Source organism: Tenebrio molitor, chromosome 9, assembly GCF_963966145.1.
Source record: "Tenebrio molitor chromosome 9, icTenMoli1.1, whole genome shotgun sequence".
Lineage (NCBI taxonomy): Eukaryota > Metazoa > Arthropoda > Insecta > Coleoptera > Tenebrionidae > Tenebrio > Tenebrio molitor.
In genome coordinates, this window is record NC_091054.1 from 19,133,581 (window position 1) to 19,158,524 (window position 24,944).

Sequence of the window (24,944 nt, forward strand, 5' to 3'; positions counted from 1 at the left end):
CTTCATCTTCAACTGTAAACTATGCAGCACGAGAAATAACATAGTGAAACAGTAAAAATGTTAAAAATCAGTGAACAGATTAATCGTATGTAGAATGCTTTGAACTTTGAATAGTCAGTTGTTTTGTAGAAGAAGAAAGAGTCAAATCTCTTACAGAGCTATTGGTGTTTATCGTCGACAACGTATTGTTATTAGGAAAAACAGTGAAATCCATTTAGTCGCCAATATGAATAGGTAGGAATGAAACATTTGTAATGATTTTTTCGGACGTTCTGTTCTTTCGTTAAAAACAATAGACGTGCGAGTAGTGGGCCCAAATGTCATTCGGTCTAATAATTAAAAGTTAAAACAGAAATTGTGGCAAACTGATTTGACTGGAACCAGAACTGGTTTCTAAATGAGAATCATGTGTTGATTTGTTGCTGAAATAGTTCCGTTTTATTCAAAAATCGCGGAAATGTGTTTGACAGTAGTGTCGTTGCTGCCAACTGTGCAACAGTTTTCCACTAATTGTGAGTGGCTGGTCGCGGTCGAAATTATTGTCTTTTATACATATTTTATTAATTAGTTTTGTTTTACACCGTTCCGAACGTTTTAACGGAATGTCAGGAGAAGGCAGCCCCACCTTACTAAATTTACGCGACTATCGGATCCAAAAAAAAGCGGCATTAAGTCACCACAGCAATAACAATGGTTCAGTTAACTCCTGTAAGTAATTAAATTGAGCTGAAATTGTCCGTTCCGCTGAATTTAAACGAATTGTAAATAAAATCGATTGATTTAGCACCAAATGGAACGGTGAGGCGGAGAATCATTGCGTTTCCAGACTCTGATTCAGACTGTGATAGTTCTGGGACAAATTTTCAAACTTCTAAACAAGACAAGATCATCGTACCCAATTCGAAAAACATGAAAAACCCGTCGGTGTTGGAGAAGGAAAACCAAATGAAGTATTTGCTGTCGTCATTCCCAAATGTTGATGCAATGGTGAGATTGATCAATTAAATTCTCACAGTTACATAATTTGCGTTTGGTGCAGGTGATTCACGACGTGCTATCCAGACACGAATTTAAAGTGGACGAGGCGGCGTCGGAATTGTCCAGGTGTCACGCGGTGCAACTGAAATCCAAAGGTTACGCCAAATGGAAGGAAGAAAATGGCTTGAAGGAGACCAACAGTCAAGGGAAGAACAACATGAAAAGAAAACAACCTTCAGAAGACACTTCCTACAACAGAAAACGGAAATGTGAGAGCGCTTTGATGTGGTGGCACCAAATTGAATTGTAAAATTCTAGTCAAACGGCGGAAGTCTGATGATGACACTGACGACAGCACAGGCAGTAATCAAGACTTCAAGGATCGGCGCGTCTTCGACAGCGACGAGGATTCGGACGTCGAGATCAGCGACGAACTTACGGGTGACAAGAAGAAGGTGTTTGAGTTCATGCAGACGGCCACAGAGGGCGAACTGCAGCTGATGAGTTTCTGTTCGAAGAAGAAAGCCGAGGCGATCGTCGAGGCGAGACCGTTCACCGGATGGGTGGATCTCGTTCAGAAATTGAGCAACAACAAGAATTTGAACACGGACTTGTTGAACGCGGCACAGCAAGTACTTACGACTCGGAACAACATTCGACATTTAATGAAGAAGTGCACGAATTTGGCGCAGCAGATGGAGAAGGCGGTGGCGGCCGGGGCCGGGGTGAAGGCACAGCCGAGGATTCTGTCAGTCTCGTGAGTTTCATCACGTTACCATTTGATATGAAAAATTAAGATTACATAATTTGTTGTGTATAAATACAATATAAATGTCTTAGATTACGTTTGACCAACTATCAAATGGTGGGACTGAATTGGTTGGCGGTGCTCCACGCCCAACGAGTAAACGGCATTTTAGCCGACGAAATGGGTTTGGGGAAAACGGTACAAGTTATCGCGTTTCTGGCGTATCTAAAAGAGACTTGTCAAGCCCAAAATACTCATCTTGTCGTTGTGCCTTCTTCGACGTTAGGTTGGTAACGGCGATGTCACTAGTGTAGTTACTAAAATTTCAAAACATCGTAGACAATTGGAGGTCCGAGTTTGCACGCTGGTGTCCAGAATTGCGAGTATTTATGTATTATGGCAGCACAGAAGAACGGAAAATGTTCCGAATAGACTTTTCGAAAGGGATATTGGCCGATTTCGATGTAATTTTAACAACGTAAGTAGTACCGTGCCAACGAGTGTTGAAACAGCTAAATGGAACACCAATTGAATTTTTTACATATTCGTTGGTAGTTGCATCTTAAATGCACTGTTTTTCTCGTGTAATGTAAAAGAAAAATATAAAATGTCGGATTTTTCATATTTGTAGTGGGGGCGCCACTGTTGTTGCCTAAATGCCTAAACTGTCATAAAATTAATGGCCGCTTTGAAAAATTTATATTAATTCGCAAACTTCATATTTTTTTTTGTAGATACGCTTTAGTAGGAAATAGTCCAGAAGAGAGAAAAATGTTCCGCGTGACGCCAATGCATTACGTCATCTTCGACGAGGCTCACATGTTGAAGAACATGAACACGCAGCGATATGAAAATTTGATAAGAATCAACGTACGGCATGAGATTTCGTTAAGAGACGGTCGAGTAAATGGAGTGATTTCAGGCAAGACATCGGATACTGCTGACGGGAACCCCCCTGCAGAACAACCTCCTGGAACTCATGTCGCTGTTGATTTTCGTGATGCCGAAGATGTTCGCGGAAAAGACCGAAGATCTGAAAAGTCTCTTCCAGAAGACTTCTGTCGGTAAATCCCGTCGTCAAAAAACCATACCTGAAGTTGTTTTTTAGAAAACGAAACAATCCGACGATTCACTTCCGCCTTTCGAGAGAGAGCAGATCGAACAAGCGAAGCGGATAATGAAACCGTTCGTTTTGAGGCGTCTGAAGTGCGACGTGCTGCAAGATCTTCCCAAGAAGATCGATCACGTGATGAAGGTACCGTTGGCACCGACTCAGAAGGAGCAGTACGAAGCTCTGGTGGCCTCATATCAAAACGTGGCGGTAAGTGATCGACGTGGAATTAATTTTTGATCGGTGAAAGTGGTGTGTGGTTGTAGGTGGAAGACCAAGGGGTGACCTACAACGGAATGAGTATCATGACGGATCTGAGAAAATTGAGCAATCATCCGTTGTTGCTGCGGTATCACTACGACGAGCATCAAGTCAAGGAGATGGCGAAACTGTTGGCGAAGGATCCTTCGTACAAGGATACGATAGAGGAGTACATCGTCCAGGATTTGTTGTTCATGTCCGACTTTGAGATTAACAAAATGGCAAAACATCATAGAGTAAGTATGAGACAAAAAGCGTCAGGTCAAAATGTTGATCCAGGTTGCGCGTCACATTACAATAATGTTTTTTGTTTTGTTTTCGTCGTGAGAAAAACAGTTCGAAATTTTAATTCCCCTCCTTTGATTTTTTTGGGGATCACGACTCATTTCGCACCGTCAACTTTAAAGGACACGCTTTATCTTTCTCAAAATATATTTGAAGATTCTGCCAAAACGTTTTTTATCTTATAGAATCAAATTTTTAGACCTTCGATGAATTCGTCCAGCTGAGCATATTTCGGAACCTCGGCTGTTCCTAACGAGCGAATTTCGGCTTCAAACTGTTTCCGCGTTTCTGGTTCGAGTTTTTCGAGTAACAGTTGCACCCACATGGAATCTTCTAACGAATATGATAACTTTAGGGCCAGCAAGGCCGAACGATTTTCAGTAAATTTGTCGATCGGATAGTTTTCTTCCGACAGCGTTAAGGCCTTCACTAAAATCAAGGGTTCCCCCGACAAGCAATTAAGTAAATATATATTGAAATTTTTCAATAAGGGCCAAGTCTGCGAGAGAGTGAACCGTGTTATTGAAGAATTGGATAGATGAACTCCATTCGCTAAAGTTGCCATTAAAATTATGACAATTTCGATAGGCGTAAATTTGTCGACGACGAAGTGCTTTGGTTGGCCTCTGTTGACGCTGCACGATCGATTTCCGGAAAATGTTGAACGTAAATGGCTTCGATTTCATCAAACGCCTCAAAAAATTCCCTGCGTACTTGTTCTCCCGCGGCGAAATCCAGTTCAGATTGAGTCGCGGTGTGTGCAAGAATCGCCGATTGCAGAGGTTCAAATTTGTCAAAAATCGATTCGAGTCTTGAACCGTAATAAAAATGATGCCAGGGAGAGACGGACAAAACTAAGTTGTACACCAGATATTTAGAGAAACCCGGTCAATTCCAGATAGTTTCCCAGAAAAATGTCGAATTTTTAACGCAACGGTTTCGAAACGAATAATTTTGTTTGTTTGGTTTTGTTTTAATTCGTAAATGGTTGCTTGGAATGTAAAGACCTTCACCGATAATCTTCTTATGATTTGTGTGACTTTGGTTCCGCGTCAATCTCTACTTGACATCAGTTCATCTAACTTCTAGACGGAATTTTTCAAATCACCAACCTACTGACTGATCTGTTACAACATGTAGGCCGTACAAGTTACATTTTTTTTCTTTGGTCGTCGTAGTATTTTACTTTGTTTACAACTTTATACCCTCAAAACATAACTTTCAAGAAATTAGAAAATATAGATTCCAAGATTTAAAAAAAATACAGCAGTTAGAGAGTCAAAATGACGGTTCCGGTCGTGTTAGTGCCAGAAAAGAAGTAATTCAATTCGTACGGGATGTGTGAATATGTAACAGGATTTAACACGTTAATGTCAATTTTGAGATTACAAGATTTATCTCGCCATTTGTGGTAATTGGTTTTTGATGTTCGACCGATAATAACGGTAGCGATAAAAAGTACTCGATTCTTTCGTAATATTCCCCCTTATGCCAGATAACGATCTTGTTGTAGGTATTAAGTTTTTGATATTTTAATTCTCATGTTATTCAAAATTTTTCGCCGTTCGATCCCAACGAAACACACAGACACAACCGACCTTACAAGACGTCGAATCATTTTTTTTTTTCTTTTTCAGAGTTTAGAGCGCTACATTCTTCCAGACAATCTGATCCTGACCTCCGGTAAATTTCTGTACTTGGACAAACTTCTCGCCGAATTGAAGCAAACCGGACACCGAGTCCTCGTGTTCAGCCAATACGTGATCATGCTGAACGTGATGGAAGACTACTTGAAGATCCGCAAGCACAAATACCTGCGGATGGACGGCAGCACTCCCGTGAGCGAGCGCCAAGAACTCGTCGACGAGTACATGGAGGACAGCAGCATATTCATTTTTCTGTTGTCGACCAGAGCCGGAGGACTCGGCATCAACCTGACGTCGGCCGACACTGTCATTATCCACGACATCGACTTCAACCCCTACAATGACAAACAAGCCGAGGACAGGTGCCACCGAATGGGTCAGACTCGACCCGTCACCGTCTACAGACTTATTTCTCAGGGTACCATAGAAGAGGGCATGCTAGAAATGAACAAAGAAAAATTAAAACTGGAACGACAAATAACCACGGAAGGTGGGAATTTTTTCTTTGGGGTTGGCACACGGTAATGTGGTGTTTTTTTTTTCCAGAATCTGATAATCCAGATGTTAAAAGTGTGGTGAGGTTGCTTTCTTCGGCCTTAGGAGTAGATAGTTCAAAAGCAAACGCATTTGTGTCTCCACCAAAGAAGAAGACGTGAATGTTTTTATTGTTATTATTTATCACTACCTGATTTTCTTTTTTTTTTTATTTTGTTACGTCCTTTCACAGATCTGCATTTGTACTGTTAGGTTCTGTATTACTCAACAATAAAATTATTTTCCTTAAGAGACGCGCAGTTGCTCGCAACCTCAAACAGTATTTAGATTAAGGTCAATTTTTGTTTTTGTTATAGTTTACGATCGTAATGTGCGCGTGGTAATAAAAAAATAAGAGAATTATTTGGTTTTTGAATTTTGACAGGTGTCAATAGCCGGTGGGTGTTTTTGACAGTGCTGCCAACAGGTGACTAGAAAACAGCTGATAAGTGATTTCGAGATAATTTCGATGCATTTAAGTTTAAAAAGTCGTATTATCAACCGCCGATAAGTTCGGTATTTATTTATTACAGTCGAATGAGTATTAATCGATGTTGACACGCGTCGAAATAAATATAAGTTTCAAGTCTCGCATGAATCACCCGCACTGAGTTCGTGAGTTGTTGTCGTTGTTTCTTTGTTCAAAAATTGACGAAAACCATGTACGCAATCAGAAACGAGGATTTGGAAAGCGATACGGACAGCAACTACGAGGATGAGGACGAGCTGACACGCATCATCCCTCCAGAAGGTAAGAAAGAACCAGTGAGTCCGGTGCATAACCCCTAAACGCCCATTTTCAGTCGAAGACACCACCGATTGGGTGAAAGCGCGACACATTCTCGGACTTTTGGGCTTCCTGGGCTTCGCAAACGTGTACGCGATGCGTGTCAACCTGTCCGTGGCTATTGTGGCCATGGTCTACAGAAACACGACGCAGCCCAACAATAACAACACGTACGACCATTGCGTGGCCCCCAACAGCTCGAACTCGACACAGCCTCCAGTGAGTTGAACAATGAGAATTTTTAATACTTTGACAAATGCCAACTCGATAGAGTAAATGGAGAGATACTGCTCGGTAATATTTTGTAATAACTATTTACAAGTGAGGAACAAATAAAATATTCAACAATACACGCATGGTAACGGGTTTTACTGGCTTCAGAAGGTGACTGGCTCGCCTCGGCTCTCCAGTCATATCCTTCTGTCGCCAGTAAAAACCCTTTTTACCATGCTAGTAAGATTAAATACTATAACATACTGTAGGGTAAACAGTTTTCTAAAAAGATAGTAATTTGTGTTTGAGAGTGGTCATGATGGTCAAGAGTCAAGAAATGTTCTGGAAATGAAATGTATTAATAAATTATGAATCAGATGTTGATATCAACATTATATGTATCTATTTACAAATTTACAAATCAACAAGAAATTGTAACAATAATTGGAAATAATTTAATAACGCATAATCCGTACTTTGTTGATAATTTTTGTCATCTAAAATTAGCTTCCGTAGTATAGGTAGAGTTAGAACTTTTTGTAAAGAAGCCATCGTCATCGCAGTTGCGCGAGGATTGTTATGACGTCACTTATGTATCCCTGCCAGTGGCGTAGTGGATAAATCAATTGAAATTTGTTTTCACAAATAATGCTAATCATACAATACGTAAAGATAGCAATACTTGCGGCCTTCAATTTCCACAAAGAGAGTAATTGTAAAAACAAACTCCAATCACTCAGATAGCACAACAGACACCGGAAATCGGAAAAGTTACAGATAATACGACGCCAATGGAAAAAATCTGTTAATGATCGACAGCTGCACATGCGTATTCTGAAATTTACACAAATTGGTTCCCGCGTCGAAGACGACATGGCTTCTTTACAAAAAGTTCTAACTCTACCTATACTACCGAAGCTAATTTTAGATGACAAAAATTATCAACAAAATACAGATTATGCGTTATTAAATTATTTCCAATTATCGTTGCAATTTCTTGCAGAGTTTTAAGGCGGCAAAGTTCCACAGCACACATATGAGCCCGATTTCAAGTCAGGGTGACAAATAGGTGATGCAGCGCAAATGTGTAGCTATCTTTGTCCTACACATTAATTACTAATATGCGTCATCTTTCTCAAACTTGCAATTTTGTGCCGTTACCATGACAATACAAGTTGCAACTCAACTTGAAATCGGCCTCTATGACGTTAGTGATACTTACAATGACCTTGTACAGTGGCAGCCATTAATTTGGAAACACCAATATTTTTCTATTGTAAATTGTTTGTCACTTTGACAATGTTATTGACATATCAACGATGACATGGGTGACATGAGTTCATGACATAACGCTTACACTATCAAATATTAGAAATATCCAGTAAACTAGATTAAGCCGGTGTTTCCAAATTAATGGCCGCCAGTGTACATACAAAGTGCATAGCCAAAGGGCTTTTTAAACGACACAGTAAAAATTGCAATCGCATTTAGGTGCTTTAGTTAACCATAGTTGCGTCATTTGTAAAGTAAAAATACATTTTGCCGATTATCATCCGATAATAATAATCTTCCTTGACGTTTTTGCGTGTTTGTGATATGCGTTGACAACTAACCTAAACACAACCTGCCCGTTGGTTTCTATTGAGTGATTCAAATTCAAAATGATTATGGATAAATATGGCAACTATGTACGAAAACTTATGTGGCAACTGTGTGGATGGAGTGGAGTTGACATTTGTATGACATTTCATATGCGTGCATTTGATTTTTTTTATACAGAGTCATTATAAATGATTGTCCCATCGCAGTTGGCGTTGAAAGCCCACACAAATTTTGGATTTGCCGCCAGCCTCGCAACGTTAGACAAACTAGTAGACAGATTTCCACTACCGGCAGTATCGCTACCACTAGTCCGACTCATGTCACAAGGTTTGCGGCACATCCAACTACGCCACTAACGCCTACTGCGAAGGGACAATCATCTACACTCGGGCCAACCAACAGATATAGTAATTTTGAAAAAAGTGGATGTGGCCTAGTTGCGTAGAACGATATACGCCGCAGCCTGTTTCACAATGAAGCATACCACGTACTACTTTCTAACAAATAGAGAAACAAAAGTCTTGAAAAAAAACTATTTTGTAATACAAATCGAAAAATGCCAAGGAAAACAAACAAACATAAACTCCCGAAGCGAAGAAACGAATAAGATGCCGGATGCCGTCAAGTAATTTTTGTGGAAGTACAGCTGGTTTCAAAAAAATCGGGAAATGAAAATTTTCCTAATATAAATTTGGTTTTGTCGATTTGTCAATTAATTGTTTACTTGACAATACCTATCAAGTGATTTTTAAAAATGTGATTGAATTTTGACGTTAAATCTAACCTATCTCCCGTAAGAAGGTTTCACACTATGGAAAAATTGTAAAAATGTGTCAATTTTATTCTGACAGTTCCCGTTTTTTTTGCAACCAGCTGTACATCAGGCTTTCGAAAATCTGCGCACGTTTTCAATTGGAAGCTGCTATTTAAAATACGCAGGCACTAGGGGGCGGTTTTATTACTATATCTGTTGGTTGGCCCGAGTGTAGAATAACCCTGTACTATCGCGGCCAAAATACTTTGGTCGTCAATGTGACATTAATGATATTCAAGTGCAAAGCAAGCTTTAGGGTGGTTAACCTTATTTTTTACTATTGTCAAAATCATTTTAATCTGTCAGTGTCATACGGGTGGGCTAAATCCCAGCTGCGGAGGCAGAGGTCAAAAGCGGTTTAGAAAGGCAGAATAGTCAAACTAAGTACTCCTTTATACAAACACATACTTAGGTGTCTTTACCAAAACTTCTTGTGGTAGATGTCTAAAACTGTGCCTAACTAACTTTCGAAGACAAGATGAAAAAACCCACTGAATCCTAATTCTATGTATCTGACATGTATCTCCCAACAAATTTTGTCCCAGTATAAACACAGTCCACTTATAATGTAACGTGATTTAATGTCACATAACACAAAGAACACAATTAAATAAATGAAAAATACACAACACAACCAATAAAATGAACAGAAAATCAAAATGTATAATTTTAAAAATACTAGTATTTAGTCATGGCGCCGTTAACTTCCAAAATTTTGCGTAGTCTAGAGGGCATAGAGAGGCATAAATTCTTATGGTAGTCCTGTGGCAATGATTGCCATGCATCAGTTATCGCATTCAAAAACTCCTCCCTATTCGCAAAAATCAAGCGGGACCCTTGCAGTTTTTTGACCATCAAACCCCACACGTTTTCAATAGGGTTGAGATCAGGACTGCGACTCGGCCAATCAAGGACGTTTATATTATGATTCTCGAACCATTCCGTTACCCTATGTGCTGTATGAATCGAACAGTTATCTTGCTGAAAAATGAAATTATTATTTGGGTATGCCATTTGCACAGATGGAACCATAATATTTTCGAGAATTCTAATATAAACGTCACTGTTTAGCCGTTCTTCTACATGGACCATTACCCCAGGACTACCAACAGAAATCCATGCCCATAAATTAATAGAGAATCGTCCGCTTCTATGCGTATTTTGAACGTATTGCTGGTCAAATCTAGAATTTTTTGGTCTATATACTCTAATTCGGCCGTTATGAGAAGACTGAAAAACTTTTTCATCAGAAAAGACCAGCCTTGACCAGTATGCCTCATCTTTTGGAAGGTGTTCCAACGCAAAGCTTATTTATGCTTCCATGTGTCGTGGAGTAAGAGCAGTCTTGTTCGCAGCTACATGATTATTAAGCCCTCCAATTTTTATTCTCCGGCGTGTTGTTCTTATGCTTCCAGGGAAGCCCGTTACATTTCTGGCGCAAACAGCTGTAGTAAATGGGCTATTTCGCACATTCTCAAGTAAAGCCTCATCTTCGGCAACTGTTGATATTCTGTGCCTGCCAGCTCCTGGTGCCCGACGTTCTATTAAACCCGTTCTTCGCCACTTGCTAACTACATACGTAACAGCACTTTTTGCTATACCCATTACTTCAGCAATTTGCCCCATAGACAACCCTTCAGAAGCAAGTAAGACGATTCTATATTTTTCAAAAACTGAAGGTGCCATATTTTTGACAAGAATAATTTTTAATTGTCATGTACATTGACGTTAATACTTGATTTACATTTGAAGTGTCAAAAAGTGACGACCAAAGTATTTTGGCCGCGATAGTACATACAGTGGACGATATGCCACTGGCAATGTCCCCACCAACCACCCTTGTCTAGCAACCTTTTATGGTTGCCCACGATTTGGCGGGTGGATCATTTTTTTAAACTGACCCTCCTTCCTCTCATTTTAACTTCCTTGGATGAGATTTTCACCCTAGATCAAAAATGTACAATGTTGCCATCTCTATTTTGGGTGTAAATTGCGGTGTTGTGGTTCTTTGATAAAAAAAAACAGACTGTATGAACTGTCAAAGAAATGTCAAGTCTACCCTACCCACACAGTTGCCACATACGGTTGGCTTAAAAAAAACGGGAACTGTCAGAAAAAGTTCTGTCAGATTTTATTAAATTTTTATAGTTTGAAACGGCCTTTTAGAATTTAGGTTAAAAAACTGCACTTATGTCACAGATTACTTATACCAGATCGGACACTCGAAAGAGATGTTAAGAAATTTGTAAAGGATAGAATATTAACCAATTTAAAAGTCCCGTAGGCATGCGCAGCACTGCCGCTTGTCCCAAAATAATATACGAGTACATCGTGCATGTTCGGATCATGTGCTATGTGAAAATCCGTAGCGAGAAAAACCGTCGGCGTCTGACGACAATTTCTATCTATCCTTGCTTTATCGCAGTATTCGCACTTTTGTTTAGCATAAGGCGCTTTCCTTTTACACCAAAACTCAGATATTTTTGCTCAGATCAGTTTGGTTCACTTATGCATGCGTTCCTTTTGCCTTTGGCTCAGACAAATAAAGTGAGAATTTTACTTCCCCCCTTCCCGATGCTGCACCACCTCGACAGCAGATGCAGATAACTGAGAATTAACTCACTTTGTGACATCGGTGGTGGAGGAAAAATATTGGGAAAAAGTAGAATAAAGCGAGCCATCGCGTATTTTTAGGTTATGTTTTGTATAAAGTGTTTGGCACAAATATAATTATAAAAAAATAACAAGATATACTATGCCGGCCAAAAAATTTTGGCCGTCATTGTCTGTCAATTCAAAAAAAAAAATTGTAATCCGTACTTTATTGTCATCATGATTACCGTCTTGATTATGAACGTTATTTTTTGGGTGCTAAATTTCAAAACTCAAAATTATTTTGTCATTTTTACTACACAGAACGTTTACCTTAGGTTATCTATGTACGATTGCTCTAATTTTGTTTATTCATGTCGGATTTTTGGAATATCTGAGCTTCAAACAGTTTAAATTGATTGTCAAAATGACAAGAATCGAAAGTGGGGTTACGATTCCTAAAGGTTTATTTACACTTTACTTGAATGTCAAGAAAGTGACGGCCAAAATTTTTTGGCCGCCATAGTACAAGCTGCAGAGAACATAAAATGGGCGGATCATCACTTATTTTATACCATAGTTTTATAATCGACAGATATTTTTCTCTAGTGACAATGGGGAAGCAGAAACATTAAAATCTTTTCTGGACAGTCATTTTGAAAAATTTTTGGGTTTTTTAGGTTAGATCGTTGTAATTAGACCACGTGACATTTTGACATTTGAGCTTAGCGTTCCTTTTAACCGGTTTCACTCACAAAAGTCAAACTGATCTGAGCAACTCAGATCAGTTCATCTCCGCTCACTGCGTTTGCAAAAGGAAAGCTACTATAATATCTGTAAGAAAATCTTCCACTAATGCAACACAATTCGTGGTCGTCATCAAGTCGACGTGGATGCCACGTGGAAGATGATGCGAAAACACCTCACCCCTTCCGGCCCAAGTGGTGGAAAACACGGTGGTGTGATAGTTGTTATGACCATAAATAATGGTCATCTCCCTGGCCTGGCAACATTTTTGTGTACGTGGCCACGGGGGTGAAATATTGGGAATGGGGGTAGTATATAAGTTTAAAATGTTAAGGAGGGAGGACTCTTTCTCTCGCTATTGTCTAAGCATATTTTAACACTCCGACGCGACGTTTCGAATAAACCTGTGGAATTAGACTAGGATTTTTTTTCCATTTTTTAATTTTAAATCTGCGACCATTGGAACACTGTATCGCTGACATATTGTTCAATATGGCAACAGCAGCAGTAACCCGTTTAAAGGGCCACGCTAGTGAAAGTCATTGACGGCGAATGCAATTCATCAAAGGTTCCGACAAAAGTGTCCGATCTGGTATAAGTAATCTGTGCTTATGTGTCAGAAATACTACTGTCAAACAGAAATTGACAAATTAAATTTTCAGTTCACATTAGGTCAAATTTCATTTCGCGTTTTTTTTTAAGCCAACTGTACATTTTCGTACATCTGTGCTTATGTGTCAGAAATACTACTGTCAAACAGACACAAATTGACATAAATTGACAAATCAGATTTTCAGTTCACATTAGGTCAAATTTCATTTCGCGTTTTTTTTTAAGCCAACTGTACATTTTCGTACATACATAGTTGCCATATTTATCCACACCCAATAGAACTGAAGCAAACCAGAACAGTAGTTATCTTGCCGAGTTTCTTTATCTGCATCTCACCCTCTCGTATGCTTGCACCACACAATCTTTGAAAAAGTTCTACTCCATACGTAATAATGACACTTATGTCACTTGCAGAACGAAGGAGAATTCAATTGGGACGAAGCCACACAGGGGCTCGTGTTGGGATCCTTCTTCTACGGATACGTCCTGACGCAAGTGCCGGGAGGACGATTGGCGGAGCTATTCGGCGGAAAATTGATCTACGGGATAGGAGTGTTGATGACGGCGGTTTTCACCCTGCTGAGTCCCATCGCGGCCAGATACAATTTTACGCTTTTCATCATCGTCCGAGTGCTGGAAGGAATGGGCGAGGTAACGGTACCAATTGTTTGGGTGTTGTAAAAATGCGTTGATTCCAGGGGGTGACTTTTCCGTCGATGCACGCGATGTTGGCCAGGTGGATACCCCCGCTAGAGCAGAGCAAGTTCGCAGCGTACGTGTACGCAGGTAACAAAGACAAAAAAAAAAAAGGCGATTGGCTGCAGACTTTTCAAAGTTGTCAAAGATAATAGCGATGAAATCATGAATCATATAAAAAAAAATGTGTGTTCTGGAAGGAGTCTGTTTAGTGAAAACGTAAACATTTTACATTTTAACTGACAGTAAGTTGTTCGATGTTAAGTAAAAGATTAACTTTAGGTGCTAACTTCGGGACAATTGTGTCGTTGCCTGTGTCGGGTTGGCTGTGCTCGTTAGACTTTGACGGAGGTTGGCCGCTCTGCTTCTACTTGTTCGGCTTCACGGGCATAATCTGGTTCGCATTTTGGTGCTTTCTCGTCTACAACACGCCTTCGTCCCACCCCCGGATAAACCCGCAAGAGAAGGCATTCATCTTGGCCAGCATAGCCCCCCAAGTGAGTCGCTCCCCCACCGTAATCTCACTTTTCACTTCGGACCTCCCTTTTTCCGCAGGACGAAGAAAACAACATCCCCATTCCGTGGCTCAAGATATTCACCTGCGTCCCCCTGTGGGCCATCCTGATAACCCAGTGCGGCCAGTCTTGGGCCTTTTACACCCAACTGACCGAACTGCCGACCTACATGAGTCAGATCCTTCACTTCGACATCCAAGCCAACGCCATCTTGTCGGCGATTCCTTACTTGACGAGCTGGTGGTGCGGCATCCTGACCAGCATCTTCGCCGATTGGTTGTTGAGTCGAGGGTATCTCTCTTTGTCGACTTCGTACAAGTTCTTCAATTCCATAGGTGGGTGCGGTCGGTTCAAAATCACGAATTCTAATCGTTGTTTGCAGCTTCGATCGTTCCGTCTCTGGGCCTGTTGGGGGTGGCGTACGTGGGGTGCGACCGAGTGGCGGTGCAGCTGTTGCTGGCCTTGCCGGGGGCGTTCGCGGGAGCGGTGTACGCTGGCAACCAGATGAACCACATAGCTCTCAGTCCCAAGTTCGCCGGCACCATGTACGGCATAACGAACGCGGCGGCGAACATGTGCGGCTTTCTGGCCCCGTACGTCATCGGACGCATAATAAACGAGCGGGTGAGTAGAGGGTAGCAGCGCCCTCAATTTGGCGGCGCCATCTGTCGTACGTTCTTGACAATTTGGATTATTATTGCAGGAGACGCTGGGCCAGTGGCAATTGGTGTTTTACTTGGCCGCCGGCATCAACATCGGCGCCAACTTGTTCTACGTGGCCTTCGCCAGCGCGAGAGAGCAGCCGTGGTCGAGGTCGCAAAGAATGAACAGCATCAATTGACAAGCGCTTTACCTCGCGATGCTCGTCGACGCCTAGAGAACTTGTGGCTGTAACGTCGATGACAAAAGAACTGCTAAATTTTTGCTTGAGCAACTGTAAAATCGTTTATTTTTTCGAAACAAAAAAGTGATAATGTCAAAGTTGTGTTGAGCAGAAATTTAGGTGTCGATTATTAGTGTAAGTATTGAAAAAAATGTGATTCTGTAGAATTATGTTAATTTTAATTTTTGTTAGTCGAGTGCAATCACTTAAAAAACATTTCGGTTGATCGAATTTACTTGTTCCTCTGCCGTCATAGCTGACCGTATTAGACAAGAAATATGCAAGAAATCATTGTTCTGTTTGTAACGGTGCAGCTGACGCAATGTGTGCGTCATATCAGTTTAGTATCATGTTCCAGGTCAGAAGATTTTAATTGCGTATTTCCTATAGCTAAACCACGATTCAATGTGATAAAGTTATTTATCTCGTTTTATTTGTTTATTAATTTATTGTTTTATTATTCTTTTCGATCGCAGTTCTAGTGCTCTACTTTCAGTTTACACTCCACCTTAGGACAATTAAAAAAAAATGTGGATCCGTAACAATTTTTATTTTTCATATTAATACTGTACATACATTTTATCGCAAAATATATTTTTTTCTATCAAGTGTCATTTTCATTCGTCCTCCAAATGGTGAAATAAAACAAAAATCGAACGAAATAGAATTGCGAGATTTGTTCATCACTCGAGTTAGTTTCTGTTCAAAAGGTATTCCACTTTTATAAATTTTCCGAAATTCTCGTCGAAATGTCGATCGACGAATTCGTAAAATTCCTGTTTTGTGATTCGCCGCAATGTGGGTTTGCGCGATCTCGCGTTTAACGACTGCAACTTCCTCCTTAAAAAACTTATCTCTGAGAGGTAATTTCTTGTGATACGGTGAGATTGCAAAAGTTTTGATGTTGTCTGTACTCCAGTTTCTGAGGTTCGAGGTGGTGACTCCTTACGGTCTAAAATTGACATTGGAAAATTAGTGCTACAGTGACTCGAACCACTCCTTATTTTTTTATCACGATGAAGGAAAAATTCTACTTTTTAAATTTTCACAAAAATGGATTTTGGATTTTCAAACGGGAAGTTTCGGAATATGTATCACTATTTTATAGTGAGCAGCGATGTGGTTAATGTGGTTGAAAAATTGTGTCGATCACAATCTCCAGAAACTCGAAAAATAATAAAATCAAGTGGCTCAACTATACCTAAAACGGTGAAAGTATCTCCATTTTCATTTCTACCACTAACACCGACGCTAATTCTTTCTTCAGGGTTTGTAGCAATTGAAGAAACGTCTCGTGTAACTTCTTCATTTACTTCTTCCTCTGAAATAATAAAATAATCAGATAAATACCACAGATTTAATCACAATCCGCATTTTTTTTACATTCATACTTGTCTGATTTTTTTTCAAATAAGCTTATTTATTACATTCTTGTAATATCCCAGTTTGAATTTAAATTGCCGCCGCCAGAGGAGACCAGAAGAAGTAGAGGGACGTCCGAAGATGACCCATTTTTGGGGTTTTCGTTTTTACAGGAAACGCTCGCTCTCTACTCTCGACTCTTGAATCGAACGGTTGTGTTTTGTTTTTGCCGTGTTAGTTTCTTTAACCGAGTGTTAGTCTTCAGTTTGTATAATTTCTTCAGGTAGCCATTTTGTTTGTGTTTATTTCAAACGCCACGAATCGCACACATCATACACGTGCGACGTTCGCGAGGTGCGCAGTTTAATACGTGGCTCCAGGTATGTTTTGTTTCTTTGTTTATTCCGATGATATACGGCCGAATGAGGGCCGAATCAGAGGGTTTCATATGAGCGGGTGAGATCTTGGGGCGTTGTGTAACACGTGGTCGGAGCGCGTGAGGTGGTAAACGGTAGTCCATTTCGGGAACGGCCTCAAATTTGCCGCAAGGAAAACCGAGGCACGTGTTTGGCCGGAATTAGGCTGTAGACGCGAGGGCAGCTTGACCACGTTGCAATGAAAAACGAGGGCCTACCAAGGGTGCCTTCTGGGATTGCCGGTGTGGCGTTCCACAGGGCTTCTCCGTGAAGTGTGGCCCTGGCTGTGGAGCTCCTCACGCCCTTAGCGGAAGACTCCGTTTCACCATGTGTGGGGTTCACAGTGGAGTTTCGGAGGACACAAACCGGGGCACTGCACGAGTTAGGTGTCGCAGGAACTTGGACGAATGCGCAGCGATAGTTTGGGGAATAATAGGTCGGGGGGCGAGAACAAGGTTAACTTCGCGAGGGTAAACCACGTGTTACGCGAGAAGGTGAGACGGCGAGAACGTAATATTCACTTATGTATTCTTATGTCATGTTTGTATAAAAATTTAACGATTAGAAAAGATTATGGTGTGCCATCGTTTGTGAATGAGTTTTGGAGGTTTTACTCATCCCATTTACAGTTGTTATTATTTTCATGTTTTTTTTTTAGTCTCTCGATGTCGTGTTGTTCATTTATTTCTTGTATTTGTTGTGGTTTGTTCAATCTCATGGCTAGTGTTCATAAATTGTGTTGTTATGTATTTGTTTGTCTGTTTTACATCAAACACCGCTGTAAATGAAAACGAGAACGTATTTATTCGTATATTTGCAAATCAAATACAGGCGTCCTTCCACCGATTTATGTATTTTTATTTCGAAGTTGTCCACCCTGCAGGTCCGCCATTTGCATCTCGAGCTAGTCTTCCGCCATTTTGAATCAAACACACAACGTAGGGGTTTCCTAGAGTTTTTACCGTTTCTACGACGATCACGACTTGGCAATTTGTTCATTTTTGCGGGTTTTATTTGATTGTTCAAATATTTGAATTTACGCAGAACTGGTTTACATTACATTCTTTTCATTTGCAATGCCGTACGCTAAAGGTTTTCGTAAAACTATTAATGAATTTGAATATTAAATGTCTTTCACAATATTGGTTCTAAACATTTAACCTCATTTTGCAAATTTTTCCAAAATTCTTTGCTGTTAATCTGGAATGTCGTTCTTTGTACTATTCGAGACTCGCATTTTACTTTACCCTAATGTGATTTTTTCAATAATATCAGCTAAATCTATTCTATGTAAATTATAACACAAATTATACAAAAATTGACATTATGGCAACATGATGTGAAGGATAACACATATAACATATAACCGCATTGCTATTCTATGAATGCTTTGTATTACTACAAAAATATTTATATTTCATGGCGCAAAAAACGTCATAAGCATCCCGAACGTTAAGAACTACCGATCTCAGACAATAATTGGAGTCGTCGCTGCACTCCTCCAAACAATTGTCTTCGATCGGTAAAATGTCCTTACCGTCCTTGATACTTAATGTATCATGCCTTCAAGTGAAATCCTGGGCTGAGTAGTGAGTAGGTGTTGGAAAAAGTAAACCGTTTAGAACAGTGTAAAGCACAAAACACTTAATATAAGAACTGAAAATTCCTATGTTAAACGTTGGCAACGTAAAATACAGCGATTCCTGTGGAGGGGTGGCGCGAAAAATTTGGACACCACCATCTTTACACTGCGTCCGTCTTAAGGTATGTTAAGTTTTTTTTAGTTGTCAAGATATTAAGTGAAAAAAGTAAATTTGGCTTAAGAAAAAAACAAACATACTTTTTCATTTTAAAATCTTAACAATTTTAGTTTGAAAAGAAGTAGGAAAATAAAATTAAACGCTAATATGTTTATTAACTATATCGGGTGTGTTAAAAAGGACGGACAATCGTTTTAGTAGCATAGCGTAGCATAACGTAGACCCCGATTTTGTACCAAAAACTGTAGCTTTCAGTTAAAGAAAAAACTTTCAGAAAGTAGGGAGTTTTCGCGTTACGTTTTTCAGATAACCGTGTACGCTAACGCTGGTGTTGCTAGGCAATAGCGTAACCGATTCATTATTACAATAAGCGATTACGGTAATTGCTCGCGAATAGAGTACCAGTTATTTTAACGGAACGTAACGCGAAAACTCTAATGAAAATGGTAGCAGCGCAATAGGTAACTAAAAACTACCGTATACACTATTCTTGATTTTGGTGTCTGGTCTTGGGAAATTTTCAAGCGTCCAGTTGAATTTAGGGATTTTTGAAATTTCCCATGGAAAAGTGTGTTGGTAGTACATAAATAAGAAAATGCCGCGTCAAGTATTGCAAATACCGTTTATGCTTTAAGAATCTGGTTAATTTCTCAAACCCAGACTTCTTTGCAATATTGCCCGGCATGGACGAATATTCTGTATTTAGCGGTTTATCAAAAACCATTCAGAATGAGTTAATTGAAAGCATCACGAAAGTGATAATAAAAACCATAGAATCAGAAGTAGATAAATCTGTTTGTTTCTCGTGGCAAAAGGTCGATCTTTTTAACTTATTGACAACGACTTTTAGTAGATTCAATCTTCTACAAAAATTGGTAGGTCAAACGTATGACGGAGCTTCAGTGGCTTCAGTAATGGCAAGAGAGCAGTCAAAAATTCGTTCAATAGCTCCCCAAGCAAAGTTCACACATTGTTATGCCCACAGACTAAATTCAATATTACAGGATGCTTCAGGTAAAATCAAAGAGTGTCGAATATTTTTTTGCCAATGTTGCCGGATTTTCAAGTTTTTTTTTCAAAATCAACGAAAAGGGCCAAATTATTAGATGATGACTTAGGGTTAATTGTGTAAAATGACAAAAAAAAGTGCATATGTATAATAGTATACATTAATCCTTATGCAGGGCCTAAGTGCCTACCCAGATTTTTTTAGTACGAGCCGCCACTGCAAAACAGTATCGTAATAGCATCAGTACGAACGCAAAGTAGAAAAAAAACCTTACTACTGACGACGTGTTTTATAAAGAAAACCTATTTTATAGGTAACATAACGTGTGAGCTCAAATGCACTATAAAAACAGTTTAAGATATTAGTGTTAGAAAAAATACATTCCCACATCAATAACAGGATCATTTAGTAAACGCTGTTCAAAAATCAGAAAACTATTGTGGTACAAATAACACACATTTTTCATGACATTTCCTATTACTCATCACAGTGACAGATAAGCTCTTGAACGTTAACAAAACACCAAAAGCAAAAAAAAAATGTCTTCATGTTACGTGATTACCCTAAATTGTGTACCTTGTTTGGTGGCCATCCTTCGATCCTTTTTGACACACCCAATACATTGACGGAAAAAGAGACAGAAATAAGAAAAAACCTCACCTGTTCCACAATAAGTATGGTCTTGAACTTGAAGATCACAACTAGAAAGTTCATATGGTTTTGGTAGACAACCAGTGTTTAAACGCTCCTTTCTCTCATTCACAAAACTTTTTGCCTCAAAATGATCCTCACAAATTCTCCAGTTGTCAATGTTGTGAACCTCATCTACTTTGCAAGCGGCCTTCCAAAGTTGGATTTGGTGAACATCTTTGGGAAACTTGAAGAAGTGCTTGTTGACAAAGCCTCCAGAAATATTAACATAATACCAGTTGTTGCATCCTGGGTATTTGCAAGAATACTTCTTTCGGCCAGCAACTTCCATGACTGGTGTATGCAATGACAAGAAACAAATCAAGTATTAAAATTAAAATAAAATGTCAAGCGTCCTTACAATAAACCAAGACGATCACGAAGCACACAAGAATGCGCGGGAACGGGAATCGTGGAATGCAGGCTCGCAGGTGCAAACTCACAAGATGCAAGATGACAAGAATGACATTTGCCTGCGCGGTCTATTCAAAATTCCCCCCTTACTTTACGCCCCGGTTGTGGCACCCACACTTTTTGCGCTGCCACTTCGCCTATACTCCATTCTTTATCTTGGTGAGTGATCTTTGGGAAATTTTTAATTTTCAGCCGTCAAATTGAATTTAGGGATTTTTGAAAGTTCCAATAGAAAAGTGCGTTAGCATATGAAGAGTGTTTTTTTAAATTTGGCGTTGAAGTAGGCGTTGGAGAGTCGGTTGAGAGCGCACCACTCGTGTAAAAGCGTAAGATTTAAACAGTTGATCCGTGATCCGTAACCTGTATAGTGCGTTCACAATCGACAGTTCTCAGTTCAACGCCTACTCCGACGCCAAATTTAAAAAAACACCCGTTATAAAGTTGACTCAAGTTGCAAAAAACCAATTTGGATTTGCAACAGCAACTTTATGGCATTAGTCGTTTCAAATTACTTTAGAACTGTACTTATATGGAAAATATTCAATCCAAACTATGATTTTCTGGTCCCTTTGTGCCTTTATTTGGTTCAAAAATATTGAAAAAATGCTGTTGCAAATGACAAATGGTTTTTTGCAACTTGAGTTAGGTTTATATCTATTAACCGTAGAGGGATATGGAGGGAGCACTGTTAAAAAAAGTGGTTACAACCGCGCTTTTCTGTAGACCCAATAAAAGGTCTCCAGATGAGCCGAGCGAAACCGAAGTTAACGTAAAGTTGACTCAAGTTGCAAAAAACCAATTTGGATTTGCAACAGCAATTTTATGGCATTAGTCGTTTGAAATTACTTTAAAACTGTACTTATATGGGAAATATTCAATCCAAACTATGATTTTCAGGTCCCTTTGTGCCTTTATTTGGTTCAAAAATATTGAAAAAATGCTGTTGCAAATGACAAGTGGTTTTTTGCAACTTGAGTCGACTATACAGTTGACCCAAGTTGCAAAAACCACTTGTCATTTGCAACAGCATTTTTTTCATATTTTTGAACCAAATAGGAAGATCAGTTTCATATCCCCACCCCTTTTATCAGCTATTAGGATAAACAAACCGGCAAGGTTATGTTGTAACCGTGAAACCTGTGTTCTGAACAATACCGGCCTGATAACAGACGAGATTTCTGGACTTACAGTTATAAAATGATCAGAACAAATTTTAACATACTTTAACTTGACATCTGTCAAGTCCTTTCGATGTAATTCTTGAATCCAAGCTTGTCATCGTTCCGATCTTTGTTTTTGAATACGGCCTCTCTCATCCCTTTCTGAAGGTATTTTATGGTAACTTTTATCATGGTTTCGCATTGCGTTGTTGGCACAGCCTACAACTTCACAAAACGAAGGCACTACACATGAGAACAAATTTTTAGTTGACAAGTGCACAATCAGATGCTCTGGATGCATGGACGTATTTTTTGTTGCATACACCTGTTTCAATTTAAATTTGGAAATTTTTGCCGAAATTCGGTCAAACAGGCAACAGCGCTGTATATACATTTTCTGTTATTGAAATACCATTGCGAAAGTAAGATTCAATGATGAATCTTTTATGTTCTGAAATAAAAACTATTTTTACGTTAAAATTTGATTTATCGTGATAGTTGTTTGACATTTAATTAGCTGAGTTAGCAAAAATACGAAAAATCTGTCACTGTCAAATCCTAAGTATAGTACGGTGTGATCAAGAACGACCGAGTCTGTTGGTACGGTTGGCTTCAAAAAAAAACGGGAACTGTCAGAAAAAGTTCTGTCCGATTTTATTAAATTTTTATAGTTTGAAACGCCCTTTTAGAATTTAGGTTAAAAAACTGCACTTATGTGTCAGAAATACTACTGTCAAACAGACACAAATTGACAAATTAAATTTTCAGTTCACATTAGGTCAAATTTCATTTCCCGTTTTTTTTGAAGCCAACTGTAACAATGAAATTTGGCAAATTTGAAATTTACCATCAAAGGTTCACTTTTGCAATAGCATAAAAATAAAAGGCATAACCAAAATAGCTATTTATGTAATAAGTACATAATATAGGTCTTTGTGGACGAGCCCTATAGTTTATGGCAGAGCGAGCTTGCGAGCGAGGCTAATAAATAGGGCAAGTTCACAAAACCTAATTATGTACGAATTACATACAAAGCTTTATGTTCGATTGTGAAGTTAAGTTTCTTTTAGATACAAAATTAATAGATTCTAAAAATTACGATAATTTCGAAGTGTTCTGTTTTTGTTTCTGTGGTTACGAAATTATTTATTACCATATTTATTTGAAAACGAACAGTGTTTGTGTTTGAAATACGAACTGAAATCGTCTTTATTTCTAGTTGTAATAATGAGCAAAGTAAGTGAAATTGCGGCAAAAGCTAAAGAATCTTGACTACAAAGTTTTCTATTAATTCTATTCATTCCTGATTTAAATAAAATTATTAAAATTTTGACGTTTATTTTGAAGTAATACCCAAAATTGACAAGCGGCCGTTTTAATATCTTTATGGACTAGTCCATAAACAGATAGTTTGTGGACACTAAACGATATCATAAATCATGAATTATAATATAATCGAACATAAATGTTTTTAATGTCTCAAGTTAAAAAATCCAGTCAGTGCCAATTACGAGACAAAAAACACCAGTACTTTTCAATTGTTTCATTGCCAACAGACACAGTCATTGTTGATCACGCTGTATATAACGGTATTAGGCCGATATGGGTTATACAGGTGAGTCAATTGTGGAGTATTTCTGAAATTTTCTTAGATGCAACCAAAAATACTAATTCCACTTACCTACCACTTGATACTGTGTTTAATGTAAATAATAAATTGAATCAAAATTGCGTTTTTAGCTACAAACGTCAAAATGACAATGTAGGAAATTTAATCAGCAAAATGACAACGTAAAAAGAAAATTAACGTAAAAATTGTTCAAGATGCAATCCATTTTAGACTAAACACGCGTCAATCCTGTTCAAAAAGGACCTTTGAACGTTGTGTAATGTCTGGCGTTATGGCCATGCACTCATCACCACGGCCTCCTAGATATGACAAGAGACAAGTCTCTTATCCGGCCCTGCGCGTCAGCAAAATGTTTGTGATTTCGAAATGACATTTAACGGGAGTACCTAAGCTCCCTCTTTTGAATCGAAGTTAAAAGCACAAAAATGTGTAATATTGGTTGCATACTTTTTTTTAACTCAAATCAAGCATTAAACCCTTGTTAATCGTTGCAGTACCTCTTTTATTAAATTTTACAGTGTGTAGTTTTCGTTGTTCTTGTTTTCTAATTGCATAAATGGCAAAAAAAAAGTTGTTAAAAAAATTAATGCTAGTAGGCAACCAATCGTGCACCGTACCGCAGCGCACTCTTCAAAACAAAAATAATGCCTTGAACTACGAATGCGCACGGCCGGATAGACTAAAAGTCTATCGTTATATCTAGGAGGCCGTGCTCATCACGAATTCTTTGAGTTCATCAATCGTAAGTACAGGTGTTTGATAGACTCTTTCCCACAAGAAAAAAATCTAAAAGCGCTGCTAGAACCCCATTACGTTGTTGTCTTGTTCACTTATTCACATCCAACTGTTCCAACAATAAGGGCTAACTCAATTTTTTTTTAATTTAAATAAATAAAAATGTGCCTGCAATTTGGATACATCTGTAGATACAGATCTGCAGCGACCATGGGATTTTTACGGCATAAGTAACCCGTACATGAGAAACTATGTCCACTTTCTCATTGTTTGAGTCATGAGTTCATATAACCAAGTTTTAGCAAAACTGTCAAGACAAAGTTGACAATTCTCAAAGCAATGCAATCATGGATTGTTTTATTCTTTTTTAAATTACAAATCTAGTGAATGCTGGAATTAGTATTTTTGGTTGCATCAAGACCATTTCAGAAATACCCCACAATTGACTCATACTGTATATCACGCGAGGTTGAGATATTGTAAAATCGAGGCGGAGTCGAGATTTTATAATTAACCGAGTCTGTTATATCCATATCGGCCGTATGTTGTTTTATAGTTTTCTTTATACCAATAATACTTAACATTTAACGATGATTTATTTGTAAGACTGACATTGCTCTTTACTTCAAAAATTAAATTTAGTTGTCATTTGTGCCGTAACCGTAGCAACGGCAGCAAAAATAACGGCCTCGGTCTGATAATTTTGAATAACGGCCTAGACTGTTATAGGTGTCATATCAATCA

At 38.8% G+C, this 24,944-nt stretch overlaps 2 protein-coding genes and 1 long non-coding RNA gene across 6 annotated transcripts; 2 read left to right on the forward strand and 1 right to left on the reverse strand.

The window, feature by feature from the left end:
• Positions 1–101: 101 nt before the first annotated feature.
• On the forward strand, positions 102–5,813 carry Etl1 (SWI/SNF-related, matrix-associated actin-dependent regulator of chromatin, subfamily a, containing DEAD/H box 1). Of its 2 annotated transcripts, none has more exons than XM_069057368.1 (12): positions 102–234; positions 785–987; positions 1,040–1,247; positions 1,297–1,735; positions 1,819–2,012; positions 2,066–2,204; positions 2,461–2,596; positions 2,649–2,786; positions 2,835–3,047; positions 3,104–3,334; positions 5,021–5,519; positions 5,576–5,813. In XM_069057368.1, the coding sequence occupies exons 2-12, from the start codon at positions 910–912 to the stop codon at positions 5,683–5,685; spliced, it is 2,385 nt and encodes a 794-aa protein (XP_068913469.1). In that variant the 5' UTR covers positions 102–234; positions 785–909; the 3' UTR covers positions 5,686–5,813. The 2 variants fall into 2 exon arrangements, with proteins under 2 accessions (XP_068913469.1, XP_068913468.1); XM_069057367.1 differs by lacking the exon at positions 102–234 and adding an exon at positions 472–708.
• A 161-nt stretch (positions 5,814–5,974) lies between these two features.
• On the forward strand, positions 5,975–15,632 carry MFS10 (major facilitator superfamily transporter 10). Its single transcript, XM_069057384.1, has 8 exons — positions 5,975–6,314; positions 6,367–6,569; positions 13,345–13,581; positions 13,629–13,716; positions 13,909–14,123; positions 14,182–14,476; positions 14,524–14,765; positions 14,845–15,632. Exons 1-8 carry the CDS (start codon positions 6,224–6,226, stop codon positions 14,980–14,982), a joined length of 1,509 nt encoding a protein of 502 aa, XP_068913485.1. The 5' UTR covers positions 5,975–6,223; the 3' UTR covers positions 14,983–15,632.
• Positions 15,556–22,967, reverse strand: LOC138137836 (uncharacterized). 3 transcript variants are annotated; one of them, XR_011161887.1, is made up of 5 exons: positions 21,898–22,967; positions 20,623–20,843; positions 20,232–20,555; positions 16,226–16,345; positions 15,556–15,976 (listed from the first exon to the last, which is right to left on the reverse strand). It is a non-coding gene; the product is annotated as an uncharacterized lncRNA (long non-coding RNA). The 3 variants fall into 3 exon arrangements; XR_011161888.1 differs by lacking the exon at positions 20,623–20,843 and having other exon boundaries at positions 21,898–22,667; XR_011161886.1 differs by lacking the exon at positions 21,898–22,967 and having other exon boundaries at positions 20,623–21,639.
• Positions 22,968–24,944: the final 1,977 nt, after the last annotated feature.